The sequence below is a fragment of the Procambarus clarkii genome, chromosome 72 (assembly GCF_040958095.1).
Source record: "Procambarus clarkii isolate CNS0578487 chromosome 72, FALCON_Pclarkii_2.0, whole genome shotgun sequence".
Lineage (NCBI taxonomy): Eukaryota > Metazoa > Arthropoda > Malacostraca > Decapoda > Cambaridae > Procambarus > Procambarus clarkii.
Genome location: NC_091221.1, coordinates 16805960 through 16833762, shown reverse-complemented (window position 1 = coordinate 16833762; position 27803 = coordinate 16805960). Strand labels below are relative to the sequence as shown.

Sequence of the window (27803 nt, the reverse complement as noted above, 5' to 3'; positions counted from 1 at the left end):
CGGAGAGCGTCATGACTGAGGCGAGTTCCCAGGGCTGCATTGGGCACAGCAAATAAAAAATCCCCGGCGTTGGGTGCTGTTACCGCTAGGAGGCGGGCTTTGTTTTCAGCACCAGCGTTGTCAATCATTGCTGTGACAGTCTTTTCCATTATGGGGCTATCCCAGTGGGCCTGCTTGTGGTCTTTTGGGACTTGTGGTCGGGGTTGAGGGTGTGCAATGGTGTCCCATTGTCTGGCTGCTTCGATGAACGTTTGATCATGAGTTCCCGCTGTTTCTCTCATACGCTCTGGTAGGATCTGCCCTACCAATTCGTTGGCTGCTGTACATGAGGATAAGAATGCTGGAAGTGCTACCTCAGTTGCCTTTCGTATGCCTATCCCTCCAAATCTCACTGGTAGTGTTGCTTGGTCCCACTGACTGTCATCTAAATCTAGGTTGAGCGCCTTCCTGAATATTGACCTGAGGAGCTCATCATATTGATTTAGAAGTGGGTTGCCAAAAGTTGGGGCACACCTTAAGAAGTATGTTAGCCTGGGCAAGGTAAGGCACTTTGTGAGAAGGTAGAGGGCATCGTGGGAGTCCAAGTCCCCAATTCTCTCTTCCATCCTCTTTAGGTCTCTAAACTTTTCGTCAAGGACCGCAGCAATGGCATTGTGGCCCAGAGGTGCTCCGAGTAGTGTGCTGTCGGTAGGTTTAACGACTGAGGCTTCTGGTAGAACTGATTTCACTGCTCTAATGATTACTTTACTGGATGGAATAATTTCGCACTTGGAGGGGTTAAGAACGAGACCCATGGACTCCCCCCGTGTCTTCACCAGCTGTAGGTCTTCTAGCAGGGAATCTTGTGTGCCTGCCAGAGTGCCATCATCCAGGAACCAGATGTTGAGCTCACTGGACAGTCTGGTTGTAATTTCTCGAACCGCTATGCAAAAGAGGAACGGTGCAAGTGGGTCACCCTGTTGAATTCCCTCTGCTGAGGTGACTTCATGTTTGCCAAACAGGAGGGTTGAGTCTTTGCTGTAGCCTGCTGACACAAACGGGAGAATGCTTGGGCAATGTTCCTGGACTGCAGTGAGGATTGCTTCCCTTTTGACCGAGTTGAAAGCGTTTTTAAAATCTAATTTTACTACTGCCTGGTCTTCAGTAAGAGAGCTAATGTAGGCTCGTGCAGCATGAGCCGCTGCTTCACAGCCTTGGGGGACTCCAAACCCATGCTGGTTGGGTTGCAGCATGGTGGCTGCTTCCGTTCGGATACTTCTGACAGCAGCCCCTTGCAACTAGGCGGCGAAGGGTATTACCAACGGCAATGGGTCTGATCCCTCCCCCCTTCTTTTTCAGGGCACATAAGGATGCACCAAAGAAGAATGGTTTGATTTCATCAGGGATTAACCCGGCGAGGCAGTTGTTGACAAACGTTGTGATTTCTGTCAGGAGCGCTTCTGCAGCTGGGCCAAGAACAGGGTTCACCATTTCCTTCACATGTTGAGGCCTTACCCCTGTGTAGCCTCCTGAGGAGCCCGGGGGAAATGAAACGATAGCTTTATAAACCTCTGACTCCCGGAGGACGAGAGGTTCCTGATTAGGGGCGAGCCTGACCTGTGGGGGAGGTCCACCTACGGCCCTGAGGGGGTGTTTTTCTCTCAGTGCTTGGGCTGTGGTTTCATCCCTGGGCAAAATTTTGTCCTCACTTGTGATCAACCTGAGTGCCCCGACTGTATTGCCCTCTTCAATTTTCTTGCTGACTTGGGTACCTAATTTTCTGTTGTCGCTGATTGTCGTACTTGGTCTGCCTCAGCGGTGTTATATATATATATATATATATATATATATATATATATATATATATATATATATATATATATATATATATATATATATATATATGTATATATATATATATATATATATGTATATATATATATATATATATACATATATATATATATATATATATATATATATATATATATATATATATATATATATATATATATATTCCTTACCACAGCCGGTTGTCCAGCAGAGAGAGAGCCCCGTTACCTAATGTCCCGCAACTCCGATGAGCTTGTCTGTCGCCCAGACGGGATCACGGTGAACCCCTGGAAGAATGGTAGACAGTTGGTGTGGGACTACACTTGCGTTTCAACTTTAGCCAATACCTATGTTGACTTCAGTGCTACACAAGCAGGGGGAGCTGCCAATCACCGGGAAGCGGCCAAGTCGCGTAAATACAGAGACCTTGAGCACCACTACAATTTTGTCCCCATTGCCTCAGAGACACTTGGTGCCTGGGGTAAAAGTGCTGCTAGCTTTTTGAAGGAGTTGGGGTCTAAGCTAATCGAAACAACTAGAGACCCTAGAGCTGCCAGTTTTCTTTTTCAGCGCCTTAGTGTGGCAATCCAGAGAGGAAATGCTCACTGCATCCACGGTTCCTGCCCGCCATCTGAGGAGCTGGAGGAGCTGTTCAACTTGTGACAAGCAGCCTTGTACCCTGCATGTAATCAATATTGTAACTTTTTTTGTGTAATGATATTTTCAAATAAAGTTAGATAAATATACACACTTAACAAAAGAATAGGGGTGGTAGGAGAAGATAATATCAAAGTGTTCATTGAGGATCCACAAGGTCTTCTCTGAGTACTCTATATTTTCTTCTCCGAGGCTATGGGTCCCTACACTTGCACCAGAGGTGGTACCCCTTCTAGGTATAATTTTATACATACATATATATATACATATATGTATATATATATATATATGTATATATATATATATATATATATATATATATATATATATATATATATATATATATATATGTATACATATATATATATGTATATATATATATATATATATATATATATATATATATATATATATATATATATAAATTGGCAGTGGAAACAGGAGGCCAGACACAGGATACAGAATAGGAGATGAAGTACTTAATGAAACGAACAGAGAGAAAGATCTAGGAGTTGATATCACACCAAACCTGTCTCCTGAAGCCCACATAAAAAGAATAACGTCTGCGGCATATGCGAGGCTGGCTAACATCAGAACAGCGTTCAGGAACCTGTGTAATGAATCATTCAGAATCTTGTACACAACATATGTAAGACCAACCCTGGAGTATGCGGCCCCAGCATGGAGCCCGTACCTTGTCAAGCACAAGACGAAGCTGGAAAAAGTCCAAAGGTATGCCACTAGACTAGTCCCAGAACTAAGAGGCATGACTTATGAAGAAAGGCTGCGGGAAATGCACCTTACGACACTGGAAGACAGAAGAGTAAGGGGAGACATGATCACAACCTACAAAATCTTCAGAAGAATCGACCGGGTAAACAAGGATAAACTATTCAACACTGGTGGGACGCGAACAAGGGGACACAGGTGAAAACTGAGTACCCACATGAGCCACAGAGACGTTAGAAGGAACTTTTTCAGTGTCAGAGTAGTTAACGGATGGAATGCATTAGGCAGTGATGTGGTGGAGGCTGACTCCATACACAGTTTCAAATGTAGATATGATAGAGCCCAGTAGGCTCAGGAACCTGTACACCTGTTGATTGACAGTTGAGAGGCGGGACCAAAGAGCCAAAGCTCAACCCCCGCAAGCACAAATAGGTGCGTACAAATAAGTGAGTACATACACGGTGTTAGTGGACACATACACGGTGTTAGTGGACACATACACGGTGTTAGTGGTCACATACACAGTGTTAGTGGTCACATACACGGTGTTAGTGGTCACATACACGGTGTTAGTGGACACATACATGGCGTTAGAGGACACATAAACGGTGTTAGTGGACACATACACGGTGTTAGTGGACACATACACGGTGTTAGTGGACACATACACGGTGTTAGTGGACACATACATGGTGTTAGTGGACACATACACGGTGTTAGTGGACACATACACGGTGTTAGTGGACACATTCAGAGTATTAGTGGACACATACACGGTGTTAGTGGACACATGCACGGTGTTAGTGGACACATAAACGGTGTTAGTGGACACATACACGGTGTTAGTGGACACATACACGGTGTTAGTGGACACATACATGGTGTTAGTGGACACATGCACGGTGTTAGTGGACACATACACGGTGTTAGTGTACACATACACGGTGTTAGTGGACACATACACGGTGTTAGTGGACACATACACGGTGTTAGTGGACACATGCACGGTGTTAGTGGACACATACATGGTGTTAGTGGACACATACACGGTGTTAGTGGACACATACACGGTGTTAGTGTACACATACACGGTGTTAGTGGACACATACACGGTGTTAGTGGACACATGCACGTGTTAGTGGACACATGCACGATGTTAGTGGACACATACACGGTGTTAGTGTACACATACACGGTGTTAGTGGACACATACACGGTGTTAGTGTACACATACACGGTGTTAGTGGACACATACACGGTGTTAGTGGACACATACACGGTGTTAGTGTACACATACACGGTGTTAGTGGACACATACACGGTGTTAGTGGACACATACATGGTGTTAGTGGACACATACACGGTGTTAGTGGACACATACACGGTGTTAGTGGACACATACAGAGTATTAGTGGACACATACACGGTGTTAGTGGACACATACACGGTGTTAGTGGACACATACACGGTGTTAGTGGACACATACATGGTGTTAGTGGACACATACACGGTGTTAGTGGACACATACATGGTGTTAGTGGACACATACACGGTGTTAGTGGACACATACACGGTGTTAGTGGACACATACATGGTGTTAGTGGACACATACACGGTGTTAGTGGACACATACACGGTGTTAGTGGACACATACACGGTGTTAGTGGACACATACATGGTGTTAGTGGACACATACACGGTGTTAGTGGACACATACATGGTGTTAGTGGACACATACACGGTGTTAGTGGACACATACACGGTGTTAGTGGACACATACATGGTGTTAGTGGACACATACACGGTGTTAGTGGACACATACACGGTGTTAGTGGACACATACAGAGTATTAGTGGACACATACACGGTGAAGTATACTTCACTCTCGTGTTTAGGAGAGTTGTGCCTTAAGCATAGACACAGTGTTCTCCCATATTAACAGGGCCTGGATGAAAAAACGTACAAATGACCCCTCACTTGCTCTAGTGCTCTTGGGAGGTGGTATATCTTTGGAGTGTATAAATACTCCGAAATTACCATCTCTTTTAAGGGTCTGAGCAGGTGGTGGAGTGGGTTAAGGCGTACCTGTTATGCCAGTTGCTGGAAGGCTTCTGTGCTGGCTAGGGTTCGAGTCTCCTGGTGGGAAAGTGTTCTAAAGTTGTATACTTCACTCTCGTGTTTAGGAGAGTTGTGCCTTAAGCATAGACACAGTGTTCTCCCATATTAACAGGGACTGGATGAAAAAACGTACAAATGACCCCTCACTTGCTCTAGTGCTCTTGGGAGGTGGTATATCTTTGGAGTGTATAAATACTCCGAAATTACCATCTCTTTTAAGGGTCTGAGCAGGTGGTGGAGCGGGTTAAAGCGTACCTGTTATGCCAGTTGCTGGAAGGCTTCTGTGCTGGCTAGGGTTCGAGTCTCCTGGTGGGAAAGTGTTCTAAAGTTGTATACTTCACTCTCGTGTTTAGGAGAGTTGTGCCATATATATATATATATATATATATATATATATATATATATATATATATATATATATATATGTCGTACCTAAAAGCCAGAACTCACTTCTCAGCCTACTATTCAAGGGCCGATTTGCCTAATAAGCCAAGTTTTCATGAATTAATGTTTTTTCGTCTACCTAACCTACCTAACCTAACCTAACCTAGCTTTTTTTGGCTACCTAACCTAACCTTAGCTATAAATATAGGTTAGGTTAGGTTAGGTAGGGTTGGTTAGGTTCGGTCATATATCTACGCTAATTTTAACTCCAATAAAAAAAAATTGACCTCATACATAGAGAAAAGGGTTGCTTTATCATTTCATAAGAAAAAAATTATAGTAAATATATTATTTCAGGAAAACTTGGCTTATTAGGCAAATCGGGCCTTGAATAGTAGGATGAAAAGTGAGTTCTGGCTACTAGGTACGACATATATATATATATATATATATATATATATATATATATATATATATATATATATATATATATATATATATATGTCGTAACTAGTAGCCAGAACGCACTTCTCAGCCTACTATGCAAGGCCCAATTTGCCTAATAAGCCAAGTTTTCCTTAATTAATATATTTTCTCAATTTTTTTTCTTATGAAATGATACAGCTACCCATTTCATTATGTATGAGGTCAATTTTTTTTTATTGGAGTTAAAATTAACGTAGATATATGACCGAACCTAACCAACCCTACCTAACCTAACGTAACCTCTCTTTATAGGTTAGGTTAGGTTAGGTAGCCGAAAAAGTTAGGTTAGGTTAGGTTAGGTTGGTTAGGTAGTCGAAAAACAATTAATTCATGAAAACTTGGCTTATTAGGCAAATCGGGCCTTGCATAGTAGGCTGAGAAGTGCGTTCTGGCTACTAGGTACGACATATATATTCTGGCTACTAGGTACGACATATATATATATATGTCGTACCTAGTAGCCAGAATGCACTTTTCGGCCTACTATGCAAGGCCCGATTTGCCTAATAAGCCAAGTTTTCCTGAATTAATATATTTTTTCTAATTGTTTTCTTATGAAATGATAAAGCTACCCATTTCATTATGTATGAGGTCAATTTTTTTTTATTGGAGTTAAAATTAACGTAGATATAAGACCGAACCTAACCAACCCTACCTAACCTAACCTAACCTATCTTTATAGGTTAGGTTAGGTTAGGTGGCCGAAAAAGTTAAGTTAGGTTAGGTTAGGTAGGTTAGGTAGTCGAAAAACAATTAATTCATGAAAACTTGGTTTATTAGGCAAATTAGGCCTTGCATACTAGGCTGAGAAGTGAGTTCTGGCTACTAGGTACGACATATATATATATATATATATATATATTTTCCTTTATTGTGTATTATATATATATATATATATATATATATATATATATATATATATATATATATATATATATATATATATAAAAGAGTTGTTACATGGTTGTAAAGCCACCAGCTCGCATAGCGTTCCGGGCAGGTCCTTAATTCTAATTTTTTACCCTAGAAGACAACCTGCCAAATTGTTTAAGAACCAGGTTTAACATTTACTGCTGGGTGGACAGAGGCAACAGTTTAGGATTGGTGCCCAGTCAATCCTCCTCCAGCCAGGATACGAACCCTTGCCAAAGCGCCTGCGAGGTGACGTCTGAGTGTTTTACCACTACGCCACGGGGACTGCACTAGAGAAGGGAAGGGAATGTTCAGGGGAAAGCATCAAATCATTTCAACTATATAGCACTGGGAAGGGGTCAGGATACGGATTAGGGATGGAACGGGGGATAGGAATGATGCCCAACCACTTGTGGACGGTCGGGGATTGAACGCGGACCTGCATGACGCTCTACCATCGTTCTACCTTCCTCCCCCAAGTGGTTGGGCACTAGAGAAGAGGAAGAAGAAGTCGTAAAACCCACCTCGACCCCACAACTTTCAGACCCTTGTCCACATCAGACTTAAGGCAAACTGAAGGTAAACTCAATTAGTAAACATCTCACTCACCTGGCATCCAGCTTCAGGGTTAGCGTACATTCCTGGACGGTATGGGACCTCTGCACAGGTGAACTTGGTGTACGGGATCTGTATAGGTGAATGTAAAGTGAGTATACTGCTCTACATCTTCAGCTTGGTCCAGTGGTATACTGGTCCAGTGGTATACTGGTCCAGTGGTATACTGGTCCAGTGGTATACTGGTCCAGTGGTATACTGGTCCAGTGGTATACTGGTCCAGTGGTATACTGGTCCAGTGGTATACTGGTCCAGTGGTATACTGGTCCAGTGGTATACTGGTCCAGTGGTATACTGGACCAGTGGTATACTGGTCCTGTGGTATACTGGTCCAGTGGTATACTGGTCCAGTGGAATACTGGTCCAGAGGTATACTGGTCCAGTGGTATACTGGTCCAGTGGTATACTGGTCCAGTGGTATACTGGTCCAGTGGTATACTAGTCCAGTGGTATACTGGTCCAGTGGTATACTGGTCCAGTGGTATACTGGTCCAGTGGTATACTGGTCCAGTGGTATACTAGTCCAGTGGTATACTGGTCCAGTGGTATACTGGTCCAGTGGTATACTGGTCCAGTGGAATACTGGTCCAGTGGTATACTGGTCCAGTGGTATACTGGTCCAGTGGTATACTGGTCCAGTGGAATACTGGTCCAGTGGTATACTGGTCCAGTGGTATACTGGTCCAGTGGTATACTGGTCCAGTGGTATACGGGTCCAGTGGTATACTGGTTCAGTGGTATACTGGTCCTGTGGTATACTGGTCCTGTGGTATACTGGTCCTGTGGTATACTGGTCCAGTGGTATACGGGTCCAGTGGTATACTGACCCATCGATACACTGGCCAATCATAATGATGGCCAGTCACTATATTGATTCATCAGTATATTGATTCATCAGTATATTGATTCATCAGTATATTGATTCATCAGTATATTGATTCATCAGTATATTGATTCATCAGTATATTGATTCATCAGTATATTGATTCATCACTATATTGATTCATCAGTATATTGATTCATCAGTATATTGATTCATCAGTATATTGATTCATCACTATATTGATTCATCAGTATATTGATCCATCAATACAGTAATCCATTGATTTACATATATGATATAATTAATATATATGAATCACAAAAAAATCAATGTTTGGAGTAAAGTTAAATTGATTAAATGGTAAACCTTGCGTAAACTAACCTAACCTAACATATCCTAATTTAACCTAACTTAGCCTAAACTAACCTGACCCAACCTACCTAAACTAACCAATGTCTAACCTAACCTAACATAACCTAGCCCAACCTAATCTAGCCTAAACTAACCTAACTTAGCCTAAACTAACCTAACTTAGCATAAACTAACCTGACCCAACAAGCCTAAACTAACCTAACCAAAACTAACATAGTTTCAGCTAATCTAGACTAAACTAACCTAAATAACCAAAACTAACATAGCCTAACCTAACCTAGCCTTAACAAACCTTAACTAACCTAACCAAAACTAACCTAGTCTAACCTAACGTAAAGTAACCAAAACTAACCTAGTCTAACCTAACGTAAAGTTACCAAAACTAACCTAGTCTAACCTAACGTAAAGTAACCAAAACTAACCTAGTCTAACCTAACCTAACCGAAGCCAGGAAGCCACGTGGGCTGCGTTTACGTAAAAATCTTTCTTACTTGGTGGTAAATGGGATAGTCCACTCCGGGGTCACCGGGTATGTTGTTCTCCTCCTTGTAGGGCTTTTGAGCCGGTGCCGGATATCCTGGCTCCTCGTACACTGGCTTGGGTTTGTAGGCCGGCTGGGGGGGATTGTAGGCCGGCTGGGGGGGTTTGTAGGCCGGCTGGGGGGGTTTGTAGGCCGGCTGGGGGGGTTTGTAGGCCGGCTTTGGAGGTTTGTAGGCCGGCTGTGGGGGTTTGTAGGCCGGCTGGGGGGGTTTGTAGGCCGGCTGGGGGGGTTTGTAGGCCGGCTGGGGGGGTTTGTAGTCCGGCTGTGGGGGTTTGTAGTCCGGTTGAGGGGGTTTGTAGGCCGGCTGTGGCCGTTTGTAGTCCGGCTCGGGCCTGAATATCGGCTCCAGAATATATTCCGAGTCTTCGAACACTGGAGTCTCGTACGACGGAACTTGAGGTTCGTACGACGCCGGTTCATACACCTGGGGTTCGTATGGTTTAGGAGAATCAGGTTCGTATGAATCATACGCGGGGGGCACGTACACGGCGCTCTGATGGGGCTCTGAAGGGTAGTGTGGAGCTATAGGCAGATGGCCTGTAGGGCGCGCCTCGGGTTCCAGATCTTCTTCCTTGAAGGACTCGAAGAGCTCATCGAAGTCGCTCGCTGGGTAGTAGATCTGCCGCTTGTCCTGTAGGAGGGGAGGTCAAAGGTCACCATGATATCTACTTCAGGAAGGTTCGAATTCTTTTGTTTATGATTACAGACCCGAAATGGATTTCCCAATGTGTTCCCATATCCCCAATTGTCAGAATGTAAACAAAAACCCATCACCTCCACCAGTAGATACCAGTAGGCTTCAAAAGATGATTATAGGTTGTTTTTTCCTTATACATGGATAGGTACGAACACAACAGTAGAGGGATAGGTACGAACACAACAGTAGATGGATAGGTATGAACACAACAGTAGAGGGATAGGTACAAACACAACAGTAGATGGATAGGTACGAACACAACAGTAGATGGATAGGTATGAACACAACAGTAGAGGGATAGGTACAAACACAACAGTAGATGGATAGGTACGAACACAACAGTAGATGGATAGGTATGAACACAACAGTAGAGGGATAGGTACAAACACAACAGTAGAGGGATAGGTACGAACACAACAGTAGATGGATAGGTACGAACACAACAGCTGAAAGAGAGTCATATGGATTTTAGCATTTATTTAAAAACAAAAGTGTAGAGGAGGGTTGAGGGAGATATTGCTACAGGGAAAGGAATTAATCCATTTTGCAGAGTATTAACCGTATTGAAGTGTAAACACTGTGTATTGTAGTGTAAAACACTGATTATTGTAGTGTAAAACACTGAGTATTGTAGTGTAAAACACTGTATTATAGTGTAAAACACTGTATTATTGTGAAAAAACACTGTATTGTAATGTAAAACACTGTGTATTGTAGTGTAAAACACTGAATAGTAGTGTAAAAACACTATTATAGTGTAAAACACTGTATTGTGTAAAACGCTGAGTATTGGAATGTAAAACACTGTGTATTTTAGTGTAAAACAATATATTCAGGTGTAAAACACTGTATTGTAGTGTAAAACACTGTATTCTAGTGTAAAACACTGTATTGTAGTGTAAAACACTGTATTGTAATGTAAAACACTGTATTGTAGTGTAAAACACTGTGTATTGTAGTATAAAACACTGTATTGTAATGTAAAACACTGTATTGTAGTGTAAAACACTGTGTATTGTAGTGTAAAACACTGTATAGTAGTGTAAAACACCGAATTGAAGTGAAAAATACTGTATTGTAGTGTAAAACACTGTATTGTAGTGTAAAACACTGTGTATTGTAGTGTAAAACATTGCATTGCAGTGAAAAACACTGTGTATTGTAGTGTAAAACACTCTATTATAGTGTAAAACACTGTATTGTAGTGTAAACCACTGTATTGTAGTGTCAAACACTGTGTATTGTAGTGTAAAACACTGTATTGTAGAGTAAAATACTATATTGTAGTGTAAAATACTGTGTATTGAAGTGTAAAACACTGTATCGTAATGTAAAACACTGTATTGTAGTGTAAAATACTGTATTGTAGTGTAAAACATTGTATTGGAGTTTAAAATACTGTAATGTAGTGTAAAACACTGTATTGTAGTGTAAAACACTGTATTGTAGTGTAAAACACTATGTATTGTAGTGTAAAACACAGTGTATTGTAGTGTAAAACACTATGTATTGTAGTGTAAAACACTGTGTATTGTAGTGTAAAACACTGTGTATTGTAGTGTAAAACACTATGTATTGTAGTGTAAAACACTGTGTATTGTAGTGTAAAACACTGTGTATTGTAGTGTAAAACACAATGTATTGTAGTGTAAAACACTGTGTATTGTAGTGTAAAACACTGTGTATTGTAGTGTAAAACACTATGTATTGTAATGTAAAACACTATGTATAGTAATGTAAAACACTAAGTATTGTAGTGTAAAACATTGTATTGTAGAGTACAACACTGTATTGTAGTGTTAAACACTGTATTATAGTGTAGAGCACTATGTATTGTACTGTAAAACACTGTATTGTAGTGTAAAACACTATGTACTGTAGTGTATAACACTGTATTGTAGTGTATAACTCGGTATTGTAGTGTATAACACTGAATTGTAGTGTATGACACTGTATTGTAGTGTAAACGACTATGTATTGTAGTGTAAAACACTATGTGTTGTAGTGTAAAACACTGTATTGAAATGTAAAACACTGTATTGTAGTGTAAAACACTGTATTGTTTTGTAAAACACTGTATTGTAGTGTAAAACACTGTATTGTAGTGTAAAACACTATGTATTGTAGTGTAAAACACTGTATTGTAGTGTAGAACACTATGTATTGTCGTGTAAAACAAGGTATTGTAGTGTAAAACACTTTGCATTGTAGTGTAAAACAAGGTATTGTAGTGTAAAACAAGGTATTGTAGTGTAAAACAAGGTATTGTAGTGTAAAACAAGGTATTGTAGTGTAAAACAAGGTATTGTTGTGTAAAACAAGGTATTGTAGTGTAAAACACTGTATTGTAGAGTAAAACACTGTATTGTAGTGTAAAACACTGCATTGTAGTGTAAAACACTGTGTATTGTCGTATAAAACACAGTGTATTGTAGTGTAAAACACTGTGTATTGTAGTGTAAAACACTGTGTATTGTAGTGTAAAACACTGTGTATTGTAGTGTAAAATACTGTGTATTGTAGTGTAAAATACTGTGTATTGTAATGTAAAATCCTGTGTATTGTAGTGTAAAATACTGTGTATTGTAGTGTAAAATAATGTGTAATGTAGTGTAAAATACTGTGTATTGTAGTGTAAAATACTGTATTGTAGTGTAAAATACGGTGTAATGTAGTGTAAAATACGGTGTATTGTAGTGTAAAATACTGTATTATAGTGTAAAATACTGTGTATTGTAGTGTAAAATACTGTGTATTGCAGTGTAAAACACTGTATTGTAGTGTAAAACACTGTGTATTGTAGTGTAAAAACACTGTATTGTAGTGTTAAACACTGTGTATTGTACAGTAAAACACTGTGTATTGTAGTGTAAAACACTGTATTGTAGTGTAAAACACTGTGTATTGTACAGTAAAACACTGTGTATTTTAGTGTAAAACATTGTATTGAAGTGTAAAATACTGTATTTTAGTGTAAAACATTGTATTGTAGTGTAAAATACTGTATTGTAGTATAAATGTATTGTAGTATAACTGTATTGTAGTATAACACTATTGTAGTGTAAAACATTGTGTATTGTAGTGTAAAACACTGTGTATTGTAGAGTAAAACACTGTGTATTGTAGTGTAAAACATTGTATTGTAGTGTAAAATACTGTATTGTAGTATAACTGTATTGTAGTATAACACTATTGTAGTGTAAAACATTGTGTATTGTAGTGTAAAACACTGTATTGTAGTGTAAAACACTGTATTGTTGTGTAAAACACTGTATTGTAGTGTAAAACACTGTGTATTGTAGTGTAAAACACTGTATAGTAGTGTAAAACACTGTATTGTAGTGTAAAACACTGTATTGTAGTGCAAAACACTGTACTGTAGTGTAAAACACTGTATTGTAGTGTAAAACACTCTATTGTAGTGTAAAACACTGTATTGTAGTGTAAAATACTGTATTGTAGTGTAAAATACTGTATTTTAGTGTAAAATACTGTATTGTAGTGTAAGATACTGTATTGTAGTGTAAAATACTGTAGTGTAGTGTAAAATACTGTATTTTAGTGTAAAATACTGTACTGTAGTGTAAAATACTGTATTGTAGTGTAAAACACTGCATTGTAGTGTAAAACACTGTGTAGTGTAGTGTAAAACATTGTTTATTGTAGTGTAAAACACTGTATTATAGCGTAAAAAAATTAGTCGAGTAACTTAAGTCTACTGTAAACAGACAGTGAACAGGAAGAACAGTTAACAGGAAGAACAGTGAACAGGAAGAACAGTCAAGAACAGGAAAAACAATTAACAATGAGTACCATCTCAATATTTTTGAGGGACCATTTCCTTGTCATAAATTCAAGGAGAGTAAGAGAGAGAGAGAGAGAGAGAGAGAGAGAGAGAGAGAGAGAGAGAGAGAGAGAGAGAGAGAGAGAGAGAGAGAGAGAGAGAGAGAGAGAGAGAGAGAGAGAGAGAGAGAGAGAGTGAGTGTGAGAGAGAGTGTGAGAGAGAGTGTGAGAAAGAGTGTGAGAGAGAGAGAGAGAGAGAGAGTGTGAGAGAGAGAGAGAGAGAGAGAGAGAGAGAGAGAGAGAGAGAGAGAGAGAGAGAGAGAGAGAGAGAGAGAGAGAGAGAGAGAGAGAGAGAGAGAGAGAGAGAGAGAGAGTGTGAGAGAGTGTGAGAGAGAGTGTGAGAGAGAGAGAGAGAGAGAGAGAGTGTGAGAGAGAGTGTGAGAGAGAGAGAGAGAGAGAGAGAGAGAGAGAGAGAGAGAGAGAGAGAGAGAGAGAGAGAGAGAGAGAGAGAGAGAGAGAGAGAGAGAGAGAGAGAGTGAGAGAGAGTGTGAGAGAGAGTGTGAGAGAGAGTGTGAGAGAGAGTGTGAGAGAGAGAGAGAGAGAGAGAGAGAGAGAGAGAGAGAGAGAGAGAGAGAGAGAGAGAGAGAGAGAGAGAGAGAGAGAGAGAGAGAGAGAGAGAGAGAGTGTGAGAGAGAGTGTGAGAGAGAGAGTGTGAGAGTGAGAGAGAGAGTGTGAGAGAGAGAGAGTGTGAGAGAGAGAGAGAGAGAGAGAGAGAGAGAGAGAGAGAGAGAGAGAGAGAGAGAGAGAGAGAGAGAGAGAGAGAGAGAGAGAGAGAGAGAGAGAGTGAGAGAGAGTGTGAGAGAGAGTGTGAGAGAGAGAGAGGAGAGAGAGAGAGAGAGAGAGAGAGAGAGAGAGAGAGAGAGAGAGAGAGAGAGAGAGAGAGAGAGAGAGAGAGTGTGAGAGAGAGAGAGAGAGAGAGAGAGAGAGAGTGTGAGGGAGAGAGAGAGAGAGAGAGAGAGAGAGAGAGAGAGAGAGAGAGAGAGAGAGAGAGAGAGAGAGAGAGAGAGAGAGAGAGAGAGAGAGAGAGAGAGAGAGAGAGAGAAAGAGAGAGAGAGAGAGAGACGCTCCAGGTGAAGGAGCAGAACAAGTAATCATGACAAATTGCTCTTCCAACACCTAATGACCTTTGCACGAGCACATTTTTAACCCCCGCTGAATACCATCATTTACGACTCTCTTTTTCCCTACTTGAGCGCTGAATTGTCGTCTCCCTGTCCGCCCCTGACGTCCCTGAAGGGGCAGGAACAGCTCCCCTGTCCGCCCCTGACGTCCCTGAAGGGGGTAGGAACAGCTCCCCTGTCCGCCCCTGACGTCCCTGAAGGGGTAGGAACAGCTCCCCTGTCCGCCCCTGACGTCCTTGAAGGGGGTAGGAACAGCTCCCCTGTCCGCCCCTGACGTCCTTGAAGGGGGTAGGAACATCTCCCCTGTCCGCCCCTGACGTCCTTGAAGGGGGTAGGAACATCTCCCCTGTCCGCCCCTGACGTCCTTGAAGGGGGTAGGAACAGCTCCCCTGTCCGCCCCTGACGTCCTTGAAGGGGGTAGGAACAGCTCCCCTGTCCGCCCCTGACGTCCCTGAAGGGGGTAGGAACAGCTCCCCTGTCCGCCCCTGACGTCTCTGAACGGGCAGGAACAGCTCCTCTGTACACCCCTGACGTCCCTGAAGGGGTAGGAACAGCTTCTCTGTACGCCCCTGACGTCCCTGAAGGGGCAGGAACAGTTCCCGTGTCCGCCCCTGACGTCCCTGAAGGGGTAGGAACAGCTCCTCTGTACGCCCCTGACGTCCGTGAAGGGGTAGGAACAGCTCCCCTGTCCGCCAATGACGTCCCTGAAGGGGTAGGAACAGCTCCTCTGTACGCCCCTGACGTCCCTGAAGGTGCAGGAACAGCTCCCGTGTCCGCCCCTGACGTCCTTGAAGGGGGTAGGAACAGCTCCCCTGTCCGCCCCTGACGTCCCTGAAGGGGTAGGAACAGCTCCCCTGTTCGCCCCTGACGTCCCTGAAGGGGGCAGGAACAGCTCCCCTGTCCGCCCCTGACGTCCCTGACGGGGCAGGAACAGCTCCCTTGTCCGCCCCTAGAGTGATATCACTCTATAGAGTGATATAGAGTCGCGGGTCCTGTGTGAAGCTCCCTCAGTCATCAGCTGCCTGAGATTCTCGCCTGTCTGGTAAAATCTTCTAAAGAGATGATACAAAAATTTTTGGTTAATGTCTGTTTTTTTTTTTGCCGACTAAAATGTTTTTTAGTCGGGTGTTTACACCCGACTAAAACCGGTTAAAATATGGAATATAGAGTTTAGAAAACAGAAACAAATGGGCAAAGTTTCTTTCACCCTGAATGTCCCTGTTACCTAGCAGTAAATAGGTACCTGGGAGTTAGTCAGCTGTCACGGGCTGCTTCCTGGGGGTGGAGGCCTGGTCGAGGACCAGGCCGCGGGGACACTAAAAAAAAGCCCCGAAATCATCTCAAGATAACCTCAAGATAACCCATTAACAAGCCAAACATGGTAACTTGCTTGCCTTGAGAGAGGGGGGGGCTGACGGCTGAGACGACAGCGCTCGGGTTTCGTAGTCCTAAGGTACCGGGTTCGATCCCATGTGGAGGCGGAACAAATGGGGCTTGGAGTGGAATGGGGCAAATGAATGGAGTTTCTTTCATCCTGATGCATCTGTTCACCTAGCAGTGAATAGGTACCTGGGAGTTAGACAGCTGCTATAGGCTGCTTCCTGGGAAAGTAACAAAAAGGAGGCCTGGTCGAGGACCGGGCCGCGGGGACGCTAAGCCCCGAAACCATCTCAATATAACCTCAAGATAACCTCATGATAACCTAATGATAACCTCAAAATAACCTCAAGATAACTTCATAATCTCATGATTTCCTCATGATAACCTCAAGATAACCTCAGGATAACCTCATGATAACCTCAAGATAACCTCATTATAACCCCAAGATAACCTCAAAATAATCTCAAGATAACCTCAAGATAACCTCATGATAACCTCAATATAACCTCAAGATAACCTCATGATAACCTTAAGATAACATCATGATAACCTCAAGATGACATCATGATAACCTCATCATAACCTCACGATAACATCAAGATAACCTCATAATAACCTTAAGATAACCTCATGATAACCTCAAGATAACCTCAAGATAACATCAGGATAACCTCAAGATAACCTCATTATAACCTCAAGATAATCTCAAAATTATGACCTCAAGATAACCTCATGAAAACCTCAAGATAACCTAAAAATAACCTCAAGATAACCTCATGATAACCTCAAGATAACCTCATGATAACCTCAAGATAATCTCATGAAAACCTCAATATAACCTCAAGAGAACTTCAAGATAACCTCATGATAACCTCAAGATAACCTCAAGATAACTTTAAAATAACCTCGTGATAACCTCATGATTACCTCAAGATAACCTTAAGATAACCTCAAGATAACCTTAAAATAACCTCAAAATAACCTCATGATAACCTCAAAATAACCTCATGATAACCTCAAGATAACCTCATGATAACCTCAAGATAACCTCATGATAACCTCAAGATAACCTTATGATAACCTAATGATAACCTCATGAAAACCTCAAGATAACTTCAAGATAACCTCATGATAACCTCAAGATAACCTCAAAATAACCTCAAGATAACCTCAAAATAACCTCATGGTAACCTCAAGATAACCTCAAGATAACCTCAAGATAATCTTAAAATAACCTCAAAATAACCTCATGATAACCTCAAGATAACCTCAAGATAACCTCATGATAACCTGAAGATAACCTGAAGATAACCTCATGATAACCTCAGGATAACCTAATGATAACGTCAAGATAACCTCAAGATACCCTCATGATAACCTGAAGATAACCTCATGATAACCTGAAGATAACCTCAGGATAACCTCATGATAACCTCAAGATAACCTCATTACAACCCCAAGATAACCTCAAAATAATCTCAAGATAACCTCAAGATAACCTCAGGATAACCTCGTCATAACCTAAAGATAACCTCAAGATAACCTCAGGATAACCTCATGATATCCTCAAGATAACCTCAAGAAAACCTCAGGATAACCTCAAGATAACATCAAGATAACCTCACTACAACCTCAAAATTATAACCTCATAACAACCTCAATATAACCTCAAAATAAGCTCAAGTTAACCTACCTCATGATAACCTCAAGATAACCTTATGATAACCACAATATAACTTCAAGATAACCTCATGATAACCTCAAGATAACCTCAAGATAACCTCAAGATAACTTCAAGATAACCTCAAGATAACCTCAAAACCACCTCAAGATAACCTCACGATAACCTCAAGATAACCTTAAGATAACCTCAAGATAACCTTAAAATAACCTCATGATAACCTTAAGATAACCTCATGATAACCTCGAGATAACCTCATGATAACCTCAAGCTAACCTTAAAATAACCTCAAGATAACCTCACGATAACCTTAAGAATACCTAAAGATAACCTCATGATAACCTACAGATAACCTCAACTTCCCAGGCAAGTTTCTGAGTGACCTAAAGAGATTTTTCCCTCTATTCCTTGTTTGATTCTCCTGTTCCGTTGGGAAGGGAGAGGGGGGAGAGGGGGGGCGGGCTTTTCAGTTCACTTTCCCGCCAAACTCATTACAAACTTTTCGTAAAACTACGGATATTGCTTTTTTTTTGTTTTATTTGTCTGTTTGTCTATATATCGTCTGGAGAAACGAAATCATTTTGGGGGTTTGAGTTAACTTTTGTGCTTTTAATGTGGTTATCTTGAGATGATTTCGGGGCTTTTTAGTGTCCCCGCGGCCCGGTCCTCGACCAGGCCTCCACCCCCAGGAAGCAGCCCGTGACAGCCGACTAACACCCAGGTACCTATTTTACTTCTAGGTAACAGGGGCATGTTACGAACCCGGATCCAGCGTCCGAGCACGGAGTAGTAAACGACCGCGCCATCTGTGGGTCAGCTCCCGAAACCCCCCGCCAAACGCCGACGACACCTGGTGAGGATGCCGTGTATCAGCTACGAGGGCCAGTTTCCAGTCCCGTTCAGCACTCTACACCGCCGCCACTGACCTCTGGTGAGGTGGTGCTCCGACAACAGCGCCATCTATGGACTGGATACGCCAGGTGTTTGTGCCCGAGCCCGTAAGTGAGGTGTTTTAGTGTCCCAGTTATTGATGACGTGTCTGCTTACAGAGCCAACCTGGGACCGCTGTGTTGAAGGTTGAGTCAGTCTACCCGAGGCAGCCAGTCTCCATACCTTGAACGTTGCTGCAGCTGTTGTGAAGTCGTCCCCCCGGAAGAACACTGTGGTGTGTTAGCCTGCCAGTGGACTGGCAGTAAAAGGATTTACCCGGGACCGACTGTTGGAGACGATCATCCACTGGGGTACTGAAGACAGGAGAGCTCCTGTCTAGGGCGTTCCCCTTTTATCGTTCGTGGAGTGGCCGTACCAGCCTTGTTGGCTCGGAACCTGCCAGCAGACCAGCTGGACGTGTGGTTGACGGCCTCCACGGCGGTGCCCCCAGTGGACCCGTGTTTTGGCTGATCTGTGGCCCGGGTAGGCTCGGCATTCTCAGAGGACACGTCTTGAGGCCACGAAGAAAGCACCAAGGACTCGGCACCGAGAGTTATGGCACCAGCGTCTTCAGCAGAAGACATCGATTGAGGATTAATCCCCTTGTCAAGTGTTAATACCCCTCCTCTTTGTGCACTCATTTATTTTATATATTTAAACGGTGATGGTAATAATTATAATATTAAGTTCTTAGCTTTCTTTCCCTACTCCCTTTAAGTTACTTGCGTCACGGATCTCATCCCTTGATAGCCACTACTGGCTTGGGAACGGATACATATATCTTCCTCTAACAACATCAGAGTAAGGACCCTGTTGCGTCCCGAGAGGGCCGTAACAGGGCATAAGGTGAAAGAAACTCTGCCCATTGTTTCTCGTCGGCGCCTGGGATCGAACCCAGGACCACAGGATCACAAGTCCAGCGTGCTGTCCGCTCGGCCGACCGGCTCGTGGTGGTAATTGTATCTATATATAAGCTGCGGTTGCTCTAGTGTGTATATGTTGTAGGGTTGCTCTAGTGTGTATATGTTGTAGGGTTGCTCTAGTGTGTATATGTTCCAGGGTGCTCTAGTGTGTATATGTTCCAGGGTGCTCTAGTGTGTATATGTTCCAGGGTGCTCTAGTGTGTATATGTTCCAGGGTGCTCTAGTGTGTATATGTTCCAGGGTTGCTCTAGTGTGTATATGTTCCAGGGTGCTCTAGTGTGTATATGTTCCAGGGTGCTCTAGTGTGTATATGTTCCAGGGTGCTCTAGTGTGTATATGTTCCAGGGTGCTCTAGTGTGTATATGTTCCAGGGTTGCTCTAGTGTGTATATGTTGTAGGGTTGCTCTAGTGTGTATATGTTCCAGGGTGCTCTAGTGTGTATATGTTCCAGGGTTGCTCTAGTGTGTATATGTTCCAGGGTGCTCTAGTGTGTATATGTTGTAGGGTTGCTCTAGTGTGTATATGTTGTAGGGTTGCTCTAGTGTGTATATGTTGTAGGGTTGCTCTAGTGTGTATATGTTCCAGGGTTGCTCTAGTGTGTATATGTTCCAGGGTGCTCTAGTGTGTATATGTTGTAGGGTTGCTCTAGTGTGTATATGTTCCAGGGTGCTCTAGTGTGTATATGTTCCAGGGTTGCTCTAGTGTGTATATGTTCCAGGGTTGCTCTAGTGTGTATATGTTCCAGGGTGCTCTAGTGTGTATATGTTCCAGGGTTGCTCTAGTGTGTATATGTTCCAGGGTGCTCTAGTGTGTATATGTTCCAGGGTTGCTCTAGTGTGTATATGTTCCAGGGTTGCTCTAGTGTGTATATGTTCCAGGGTTGCTCTAGTGTGTTTATATTACTAGGTTACTCTAGTGTATTTACCTATTTGTGCTTGCGAGGGTTGAGCTCTCCCTATTTGTTTCCGCGTCCGCCAGGAATCAAACCCTGGCTATTAGAACTACGACCCCCGAACGCTGTCCACTCAGCCGCGAGGCCCTCTAAGTATGTGTGTGTGTGTGTGTAATCTCACCCCAGATACTTGAACATACTCCCCCTCTCCCATCCTGACCCAGACTAACTCCCACCCCCTAGAGCCCGTCGCTCAACCCCTCCCCAGTGCTCGTTGCCATGGCGGGGAAAACATGACGTACAGCACCCACGGCGATGAAAGCAGGTCTAGCTGGCTGAGAGCGGAGGTGCCACATGCAAGAGAGAAAGAGAGTGAGAGTGAGAAAGAGAGTGAGTGAGAGAGAGAGAGTGAGAGAGAGAGGAAGTAATCCACACAGCATCAAAGTGAATCAAGTGCTATAGAAAGATCCAAAGCCTCTTTAAAGCGCTGGTGTCCGCAGCGGCCCGAACCATCGCCAGGATCTCCGCCCCTTGAGCACGTCGCCGGCTCCATCAGGCACCGGCTATTGTACAACAACATTCTCCCACACTCGGGCCCATCGTCCCTGGCCCTGTCATGGTCCCTGGCCCTGTCATGGTCCCTGGCCCTGTCATGGTCCCTGGCCCTGTCATGGTCCCTGGCCCTGTTACGGTCCCTGGCCCTGTCATGGCCCCTGGCCCTGTCATGGTCCCTGGCCCTGTCATGGCCCCTGGCCCTGTCATGGCTGCTCCAGTTATGTTAACTAGGCCCCATCACTCTTGACCTCGTTCTGAACACCTTCACTCACGGAATATTACGCCACCACCACCACTCTCTCCCTCCCGACACCTCCTCTTGGCTCACCTGAGCTCCTCTTGGCTCACCTGAGCTCCTCTTGGCTCACCTGAGCTCCTCTTGGCTCACCTGAGCTCCTCTTGGCTCACCTGAGCTCCTCTTGGCTCACCTGAGCTCCTCTTGGCTCACCTGAGCTCCTCTTGGCTCACCTGAGCTCCTCATGGCCCACCTGAGCTCCTCTTGGCTCACCTGAGCTCCTCTTAACTCACCTGAGCTCCTCTTGGCTAACCTGAGCTCCTCTTGGCTCACCTGAGCTCCTCTTGACTCACCTGAGCCCCTCTTGATTCACCTGAGCTCCTCTTGACTCACCTGAGCTCCTCTTGGCTCACCTAGGCCCCCCCCCAAGATCCATTTCTTCTTCACTGAATTACTTTAGACTCACAGAATTACAGGAAAAATGTATAAGTCTATGCTGAAACATTACCAAACATTACGTTTTCTATGAACCAATTCAGACCCATTTTCTATAGTAAGAAACCTGTAAACAACCTGTTTTAAGTGAAATACTATTTTCTACAAAATGAATTACTTACAACATAGTAACAATGGATTTTATAGGTTTGGTGGGTTGAAGTTTACATTCTACTGACGCCTTTACTGTTGGAAAAATGACTTGGTATGGGTAACACATATGTTAGACCCACTCTGAATAATGCAGCGCCAGCATGGGCAGTCCATCTCTCTCTCTCTCTCAGGCGCCCGGGGCTTCTAGGCCACCTTGAGCCTCTAGAAACAAGCCATAAGGACCTCATAAATGTCTCATAAAACTCAACCACTAACATGTGAGAGTTGAACAAATCCACAAGAGCTGTGACGAGGATTCGAACCTGCGTCCGAGAGCATCCCAGACGCTGCCTTAATCGACTGAGCTACGACATGGTAAAAGATTTGAAACGCCGTTGTGATTTCTGTGTGTAATGAAGTGTGAGTTCTTTGCCTGACGGAAGCAGAAAACGATTCACTCAATGCGACGCATTTGCTTCACAACCGACAATACGTTCAAAATGCGACGAATTTAGGTAACGGTAAAGCATCTTCTTTGAACTGATAGTAAATTGAAAGTAGGTTGTCCAAGATCTCAGTATATATAGAGTTCCAGGTTGAGAGAGAGAGAGAGAGAGAGAGAGAGAGATAGAGAGAGAGATAGAGATAGAGATAGAGATAGAGAGAGAGAGTGAGTGAGAATGATTTCCTTTCTGTTCCTTCAGCAAAACATGAGAGCCATTCCTAATGAACTCTAGTCTTAAAACAAAAGGAGAGCGATAAGCGATGGAGGGAGTAGGTGGAGGAGGAGGAGGAGGAGGAGGAGGAGGAGGAGGAGGAGGAGGAGGAGGAGGAGGAGGAGGAGGAGGGGGAAGAGACCCCCCCCCCCCCCCACTCCAAACTCTCTCCCATTAGCGTCCTGAATTATAAACAATATCAATTTCGAACTGAATGTTCAACCATAACATGGCAGGCATAACTGAATGTTCGAACACCTAGCCGTGTTCGAACCTCGCCGTACACAATGACAGACTTAAGGAACGCAAAAGAAGAGTTCACTCAGCAGACGCAAACAATGCTGTCTTCTGTCATGTTTGCGACTCTAATAATCCTATTCATTGATCTTCTGAAATAATCTTTCCTGCCTCTACTCTACACAGACGCCATCTTGTTGACTCTTCTCTTCCACAGTACATACTCTAATGTCTTTAGCAGTGTCTGTGGTCTAGTGGTTAACACGCTCGCCTGGCGTTTCATGAGCATTTTGGCCTGGGTTCGAATCCTGGCCATGGGGGGAGGGGGGGAGGATTTGCTGGGGTGTCGATCCTTAACTGTAGTCTCTGTTTACCCAACAGTACAATGGGTACCTGGTTGTTAAACGATTTGGCGGGTCGTATTCTGGGGAAGATTAGTATTAAGGACCTGCCCGAAACACTATGCCTGCTAGTGGCTTTACAACCATGTAACAACTCTTGTATATAGAAATAAATAAATAAATACAAATAAAATGCTCTAACCTTCTAAACTAACGTGATACGACAAAAGACTTTCCCCCATTTTTCTTACCCCCGTTGTCTAACCTTTCCTCTCACACCCATTCACTCCTTCCTCAATACATTCCTACCTTTCATCCTATTCACAGAGAGTAATCATACTAATGTGATGTGCGTGGGAACACCCACCGTATAGGTTCGAATCCACATGATGCCAATGTAACAATGCAAATTCTCTTACATCCTATTATTACCTTTCACATATTATTACGTATTTCTTTTACCTCCTCGTCGCCTCCCTCATCTGCCTTATTTACCTGCTCGTGTCTTCCTCTCTTCTGTCACACGACTCCATCTAGAACTCTAGAAACTCTCGTTACTAACCTCTAGAAACTCGCGTTAGTGACCTCTAGAAACTCCCGTCAGTAACCTCTGGAAACTCCCGTTAGTAACCTCTGGAAACTCCCGTTAGTAACCTCTGGAAACTCCCGTCAGTAACCTCTGGAAACTCCCGTCAGTAACCTCTGGAAACTCCCGTCAGTAACCTCTGGAAACTCCCGTCAGTAACCTCTGGAAACTCCCGTCAGTAACCTCTGGAAACTCCCGTCAGTAACCTCTGGAAACTCCCGTCAGTAACCTCTGGAAACTCCCGTCAGTATCCTCTGGAAACTGGCGTTAGTAACCTCTGGAAACTCCCGTCAGTAACCTCTGGAAACTGGCGTTAGTAACCTCTGGAAACTCCCGTCAGTAACCTCTGGAAACTGGCGTTAGTAACCTCTGGAAACTCCCGTCAGTAACCTCTGGAAACTGGCGTTAGTAACCTCTGGAAACTCCCGTCAGTAACCTCTGGAAACTGGCGTTAGTAACCTCTGGAAACTCCCGTCAGTAACCTCTGGAAACTGGCGTTAGTAACCTCTGGAAACTCCCGTCAGTAACCTCTGGAAACTGGCGTTAGTAACCTCTGGAAACTCCCGTCAGTAACCTCTGGAAACTGGCGTTAGTAACCTCTGGAAACTCCCGTCAGTAACCTCTGGAAACTGGCGTTAGTAACCTCTAGAAACTCCCGTCAGTAACCTCTGGAAACTGGCGTTAGTAACCTCTGGAAACTCCCGTCAGTAACCTCTGGAAACTGGCGTTAGTAACCTCTAGAAACTCCCGTCAGTAACCTCTGGAAACTGGCGTTAGTAACCTCTGGAAACTCCCGTCAGTAACCTCTGGAAACTGACGTTAGTAACCTCTGGAAACTCCCGTCAGTAACCTCTGGAAACTCCCGTCAGTAACCTCTGGAAACTGGCGTTAGTAACCTCTGGAAACTCCCGTCAGTAACCTCTGGAAACTGGCGTTAGTAACCTCTAGAAACTCCCGTCAGTAACCTCTGGAAACTGGCGTTAGTAACCTCTAGAAACTCCCGTCAGTAACCTCTGGAAACTGACGTTAGTAACCTCTGGAAACTCCCGTCAGTAACCTCTGGAAACTCCCGTCAGTAACCTCTGGAAACTGGCGTTAGTAACCTCTAGAAACTCCCGTCAGTAACCTCTGGAAACTGGCGTTAGTAACCTCTAGAAACTCCCGTCAGTAACCTCTGGAAACTGGCGTTAGTAACCTCTGGAAACTCCCGTCAGTAACCTCTGGAAACTGACGTTAGTAACCTCTGGAAACTCCCGTCAGTAACCTCTGGAAACTCCCGTCAGTAACCTCTGGAAACTGGCGTTAGTAACCTCTGGAAACTCCCGTCAGTAACCTCTGGAAACTGGCGTTAGTAACTTCTGGAAACTCCCGTCAGTAACCTCTGGAAACTGACGTTAGTAACCTCTGGAAACTCCCGTCAGTAACCTCTGGAAACTGGCGTTAGTAACCTCTAGAAACTCCCGTCAGTAACCTCTGGAAACTGGCGTTAGTAACCTCTAGAAACTCCCGTCAGTAACCTCTGGAAACTGGCGTTAGTAACCTCTGGAAACTGGCGTTAGTAACCTCTTGAAACTCCCGTCAGTAACCTCTGGAAACTGGCGTCAGTAACCTCTGGAAACTGGCGTCAGTAACCTCTGGAAACTGGCGTCAGTAACCTCTGGAAACTCCCGTTAGTAACCTCTGGAAACTCCCGTTAGTAACCTCTGGAAACTCCCGTTAGTAACCATGCAAACTCGCAACAACTGTTGGTATCATCTGGAAACTTACATTAGTGACCCCTGAAGAACAGATGTCACCAGCCTCTAAACCCGTATCATCGTCCCTTCCCCAATGTAAACACTGTCACTTTGTTTGGACTGGCCAAAGCGTAACTTTATTACGTCCAGATTAACAGAAATAAGACTGTCGTATCCGGATTAACCGAAATAAGGCTGTCGCAACCGCATTAATAGAAAAAAGGCTGTCACATCCGCATTAATAGAAAAAAGGCTGTCACATCCGCATTAATAGAAAAAAGGCTGTCACATCCGCATTAATAGAAATAAGGCTGTCACATCCGGATTAACCGAAATAAGGCTGTCACATCCGCATTAATAGAAATAAGGCTGTCCCATCCGCATTAATAGAAATAAGGCTGTCACATCCGGATTTGCCAAAAGTTTAACATTGTCGCTTCCGGATTAACCGAAATAACGTTATCGTATCCGGATCTCCCGAAGTTTGACATTATCACATCCGGATTAGCTAAAATATAAATTCGTCGCGTACGAACTGGCTTCACTATGACCCTGTAGCGTCCAAACTGAGAAAATATGACTTAAATAAACACAATGAACACGACCATATCGCACAAACCAACATTTCCGCTCAGTGCACAGGCATTTAGAGGTTTTATTCAGCATGAGCCACCACAGAAGGAGCGGCCCGCAAGAATGAACAGCTTGGACGAACACAAAGTCCCTTGGGATTACTTAACGCACAATACATATATTGCTTTTGTTTTGTTTGGGAAAAGCGCCTTCTACATCATTTATACTCCTGGAAGAACTGAGTTGTGGTATCCGGATATTGCAACCGTGCTCTGGTATCCGGATACCAGCATCACTGTAGTGTGTGGTGTGAACAAGCGTGAAAAAAAGAGTGACATAAGCGTGAAAAAAGAATGGAAGAGGGTGAAAAAAGAGTGAAAGAAGAAGGAAGTGAAAGAAGCAGTCCACACAGGCTATTTCTCGCCATAACCATATAAACCCCAGACCCAATGGCACAGTGTTCTTCGACCCGGGTTCGATTCCAGGTCACGTTTCCTTTCACCTGATGCTGCTGTTCACCAAGCAGTAAAAGCCCTTAAACCTTGGTGATTAGCCAACTGCTGTGGTTTGTTCCCTGAGGAAGACTACGTAGGCTATTGGCCCAAGGGGGGGGGAGGTGGCTACACAGGCCTAAGTGTATAGCAACAAGTCAAACAAGCAAAGTGGTTGTTTATACAAGTCAAACAAGCAAAGTGGTTGTTTATACAGGTCAAACAAGCAAAGTGGTTGTTTATACAGGTCAAACAAGCAAAGTGGTTGTTTATACAAGTCAAACAAGCAAAGTCTTTGTTTATACAAGTCAAATAAAAGATTAAGTTCAGATTAGAGCTGAAGGCTGACCTTGGGGTCCTCCTGGAGGTCTTCTGGGGGCTCGAGGGCCCCCACCAGGGCCACCACCAGCAGCAGTAGCAGGGGGGCGGCGCCCCACCACACTCCTCCACAAGCTCTCATCCTCCAGTCCAAGGTCCTCCTCCTCCTGGAAGATTCGAGGGTGAGACTGGTGGTTAAGGAAGATTAGGACAACAGACATTTAAATGCACATACAGACATTTATGTATATGTATACAAGATGTATATATATATATATATATATATATATATATATATATATATATATATATATATATGTATATATATATATATATATATATATATATATATATATATATGTATATATATATATATATATATATATATATATATATATATATATATATATATATATATATATATATATATATATATATATATATTATTAAATATGACCGAAAAAGTAAGATTAATAATTCTAACACGAATTTTCTCAATCTTTCGTACATT

At 43.3% G+C, this 27803-nt stretch overlaps 1 protein-coding gene across 1 annotated transcript in view; it reads right to left on the bottom strand.

Moving 5' to 3' along the window:
* Nucleotides 1-27803, bottom strand: part of LOC123773614 (uncharacterized) — a 61323-nt gene that overhangs the window by 16048 nt on the left and 17472 nt on the right. The window contains exons 2-4 of the mRNA XM_069312645.1: nucleotides 27324-27459; nucleotides 9400-10080; nucleotides 7708-7785 (exon numbers count right to left, since the gene is read on the bottom strand). Of these exons, the coding sequence (XP_069168746.1) occupies nucleotides 7708-7785; nucleotides 9400-10080; nucleotides 27324-27434 (870 nt within the window). The 5' untranslated portion in view covers nucleotides 27435-27459. The remainder of the gene's footprint in view (nucleotides 1-7707; nucleotides 7786-9399; nucleotides 10081-27323; nucleotides 27460-27803) is intronic.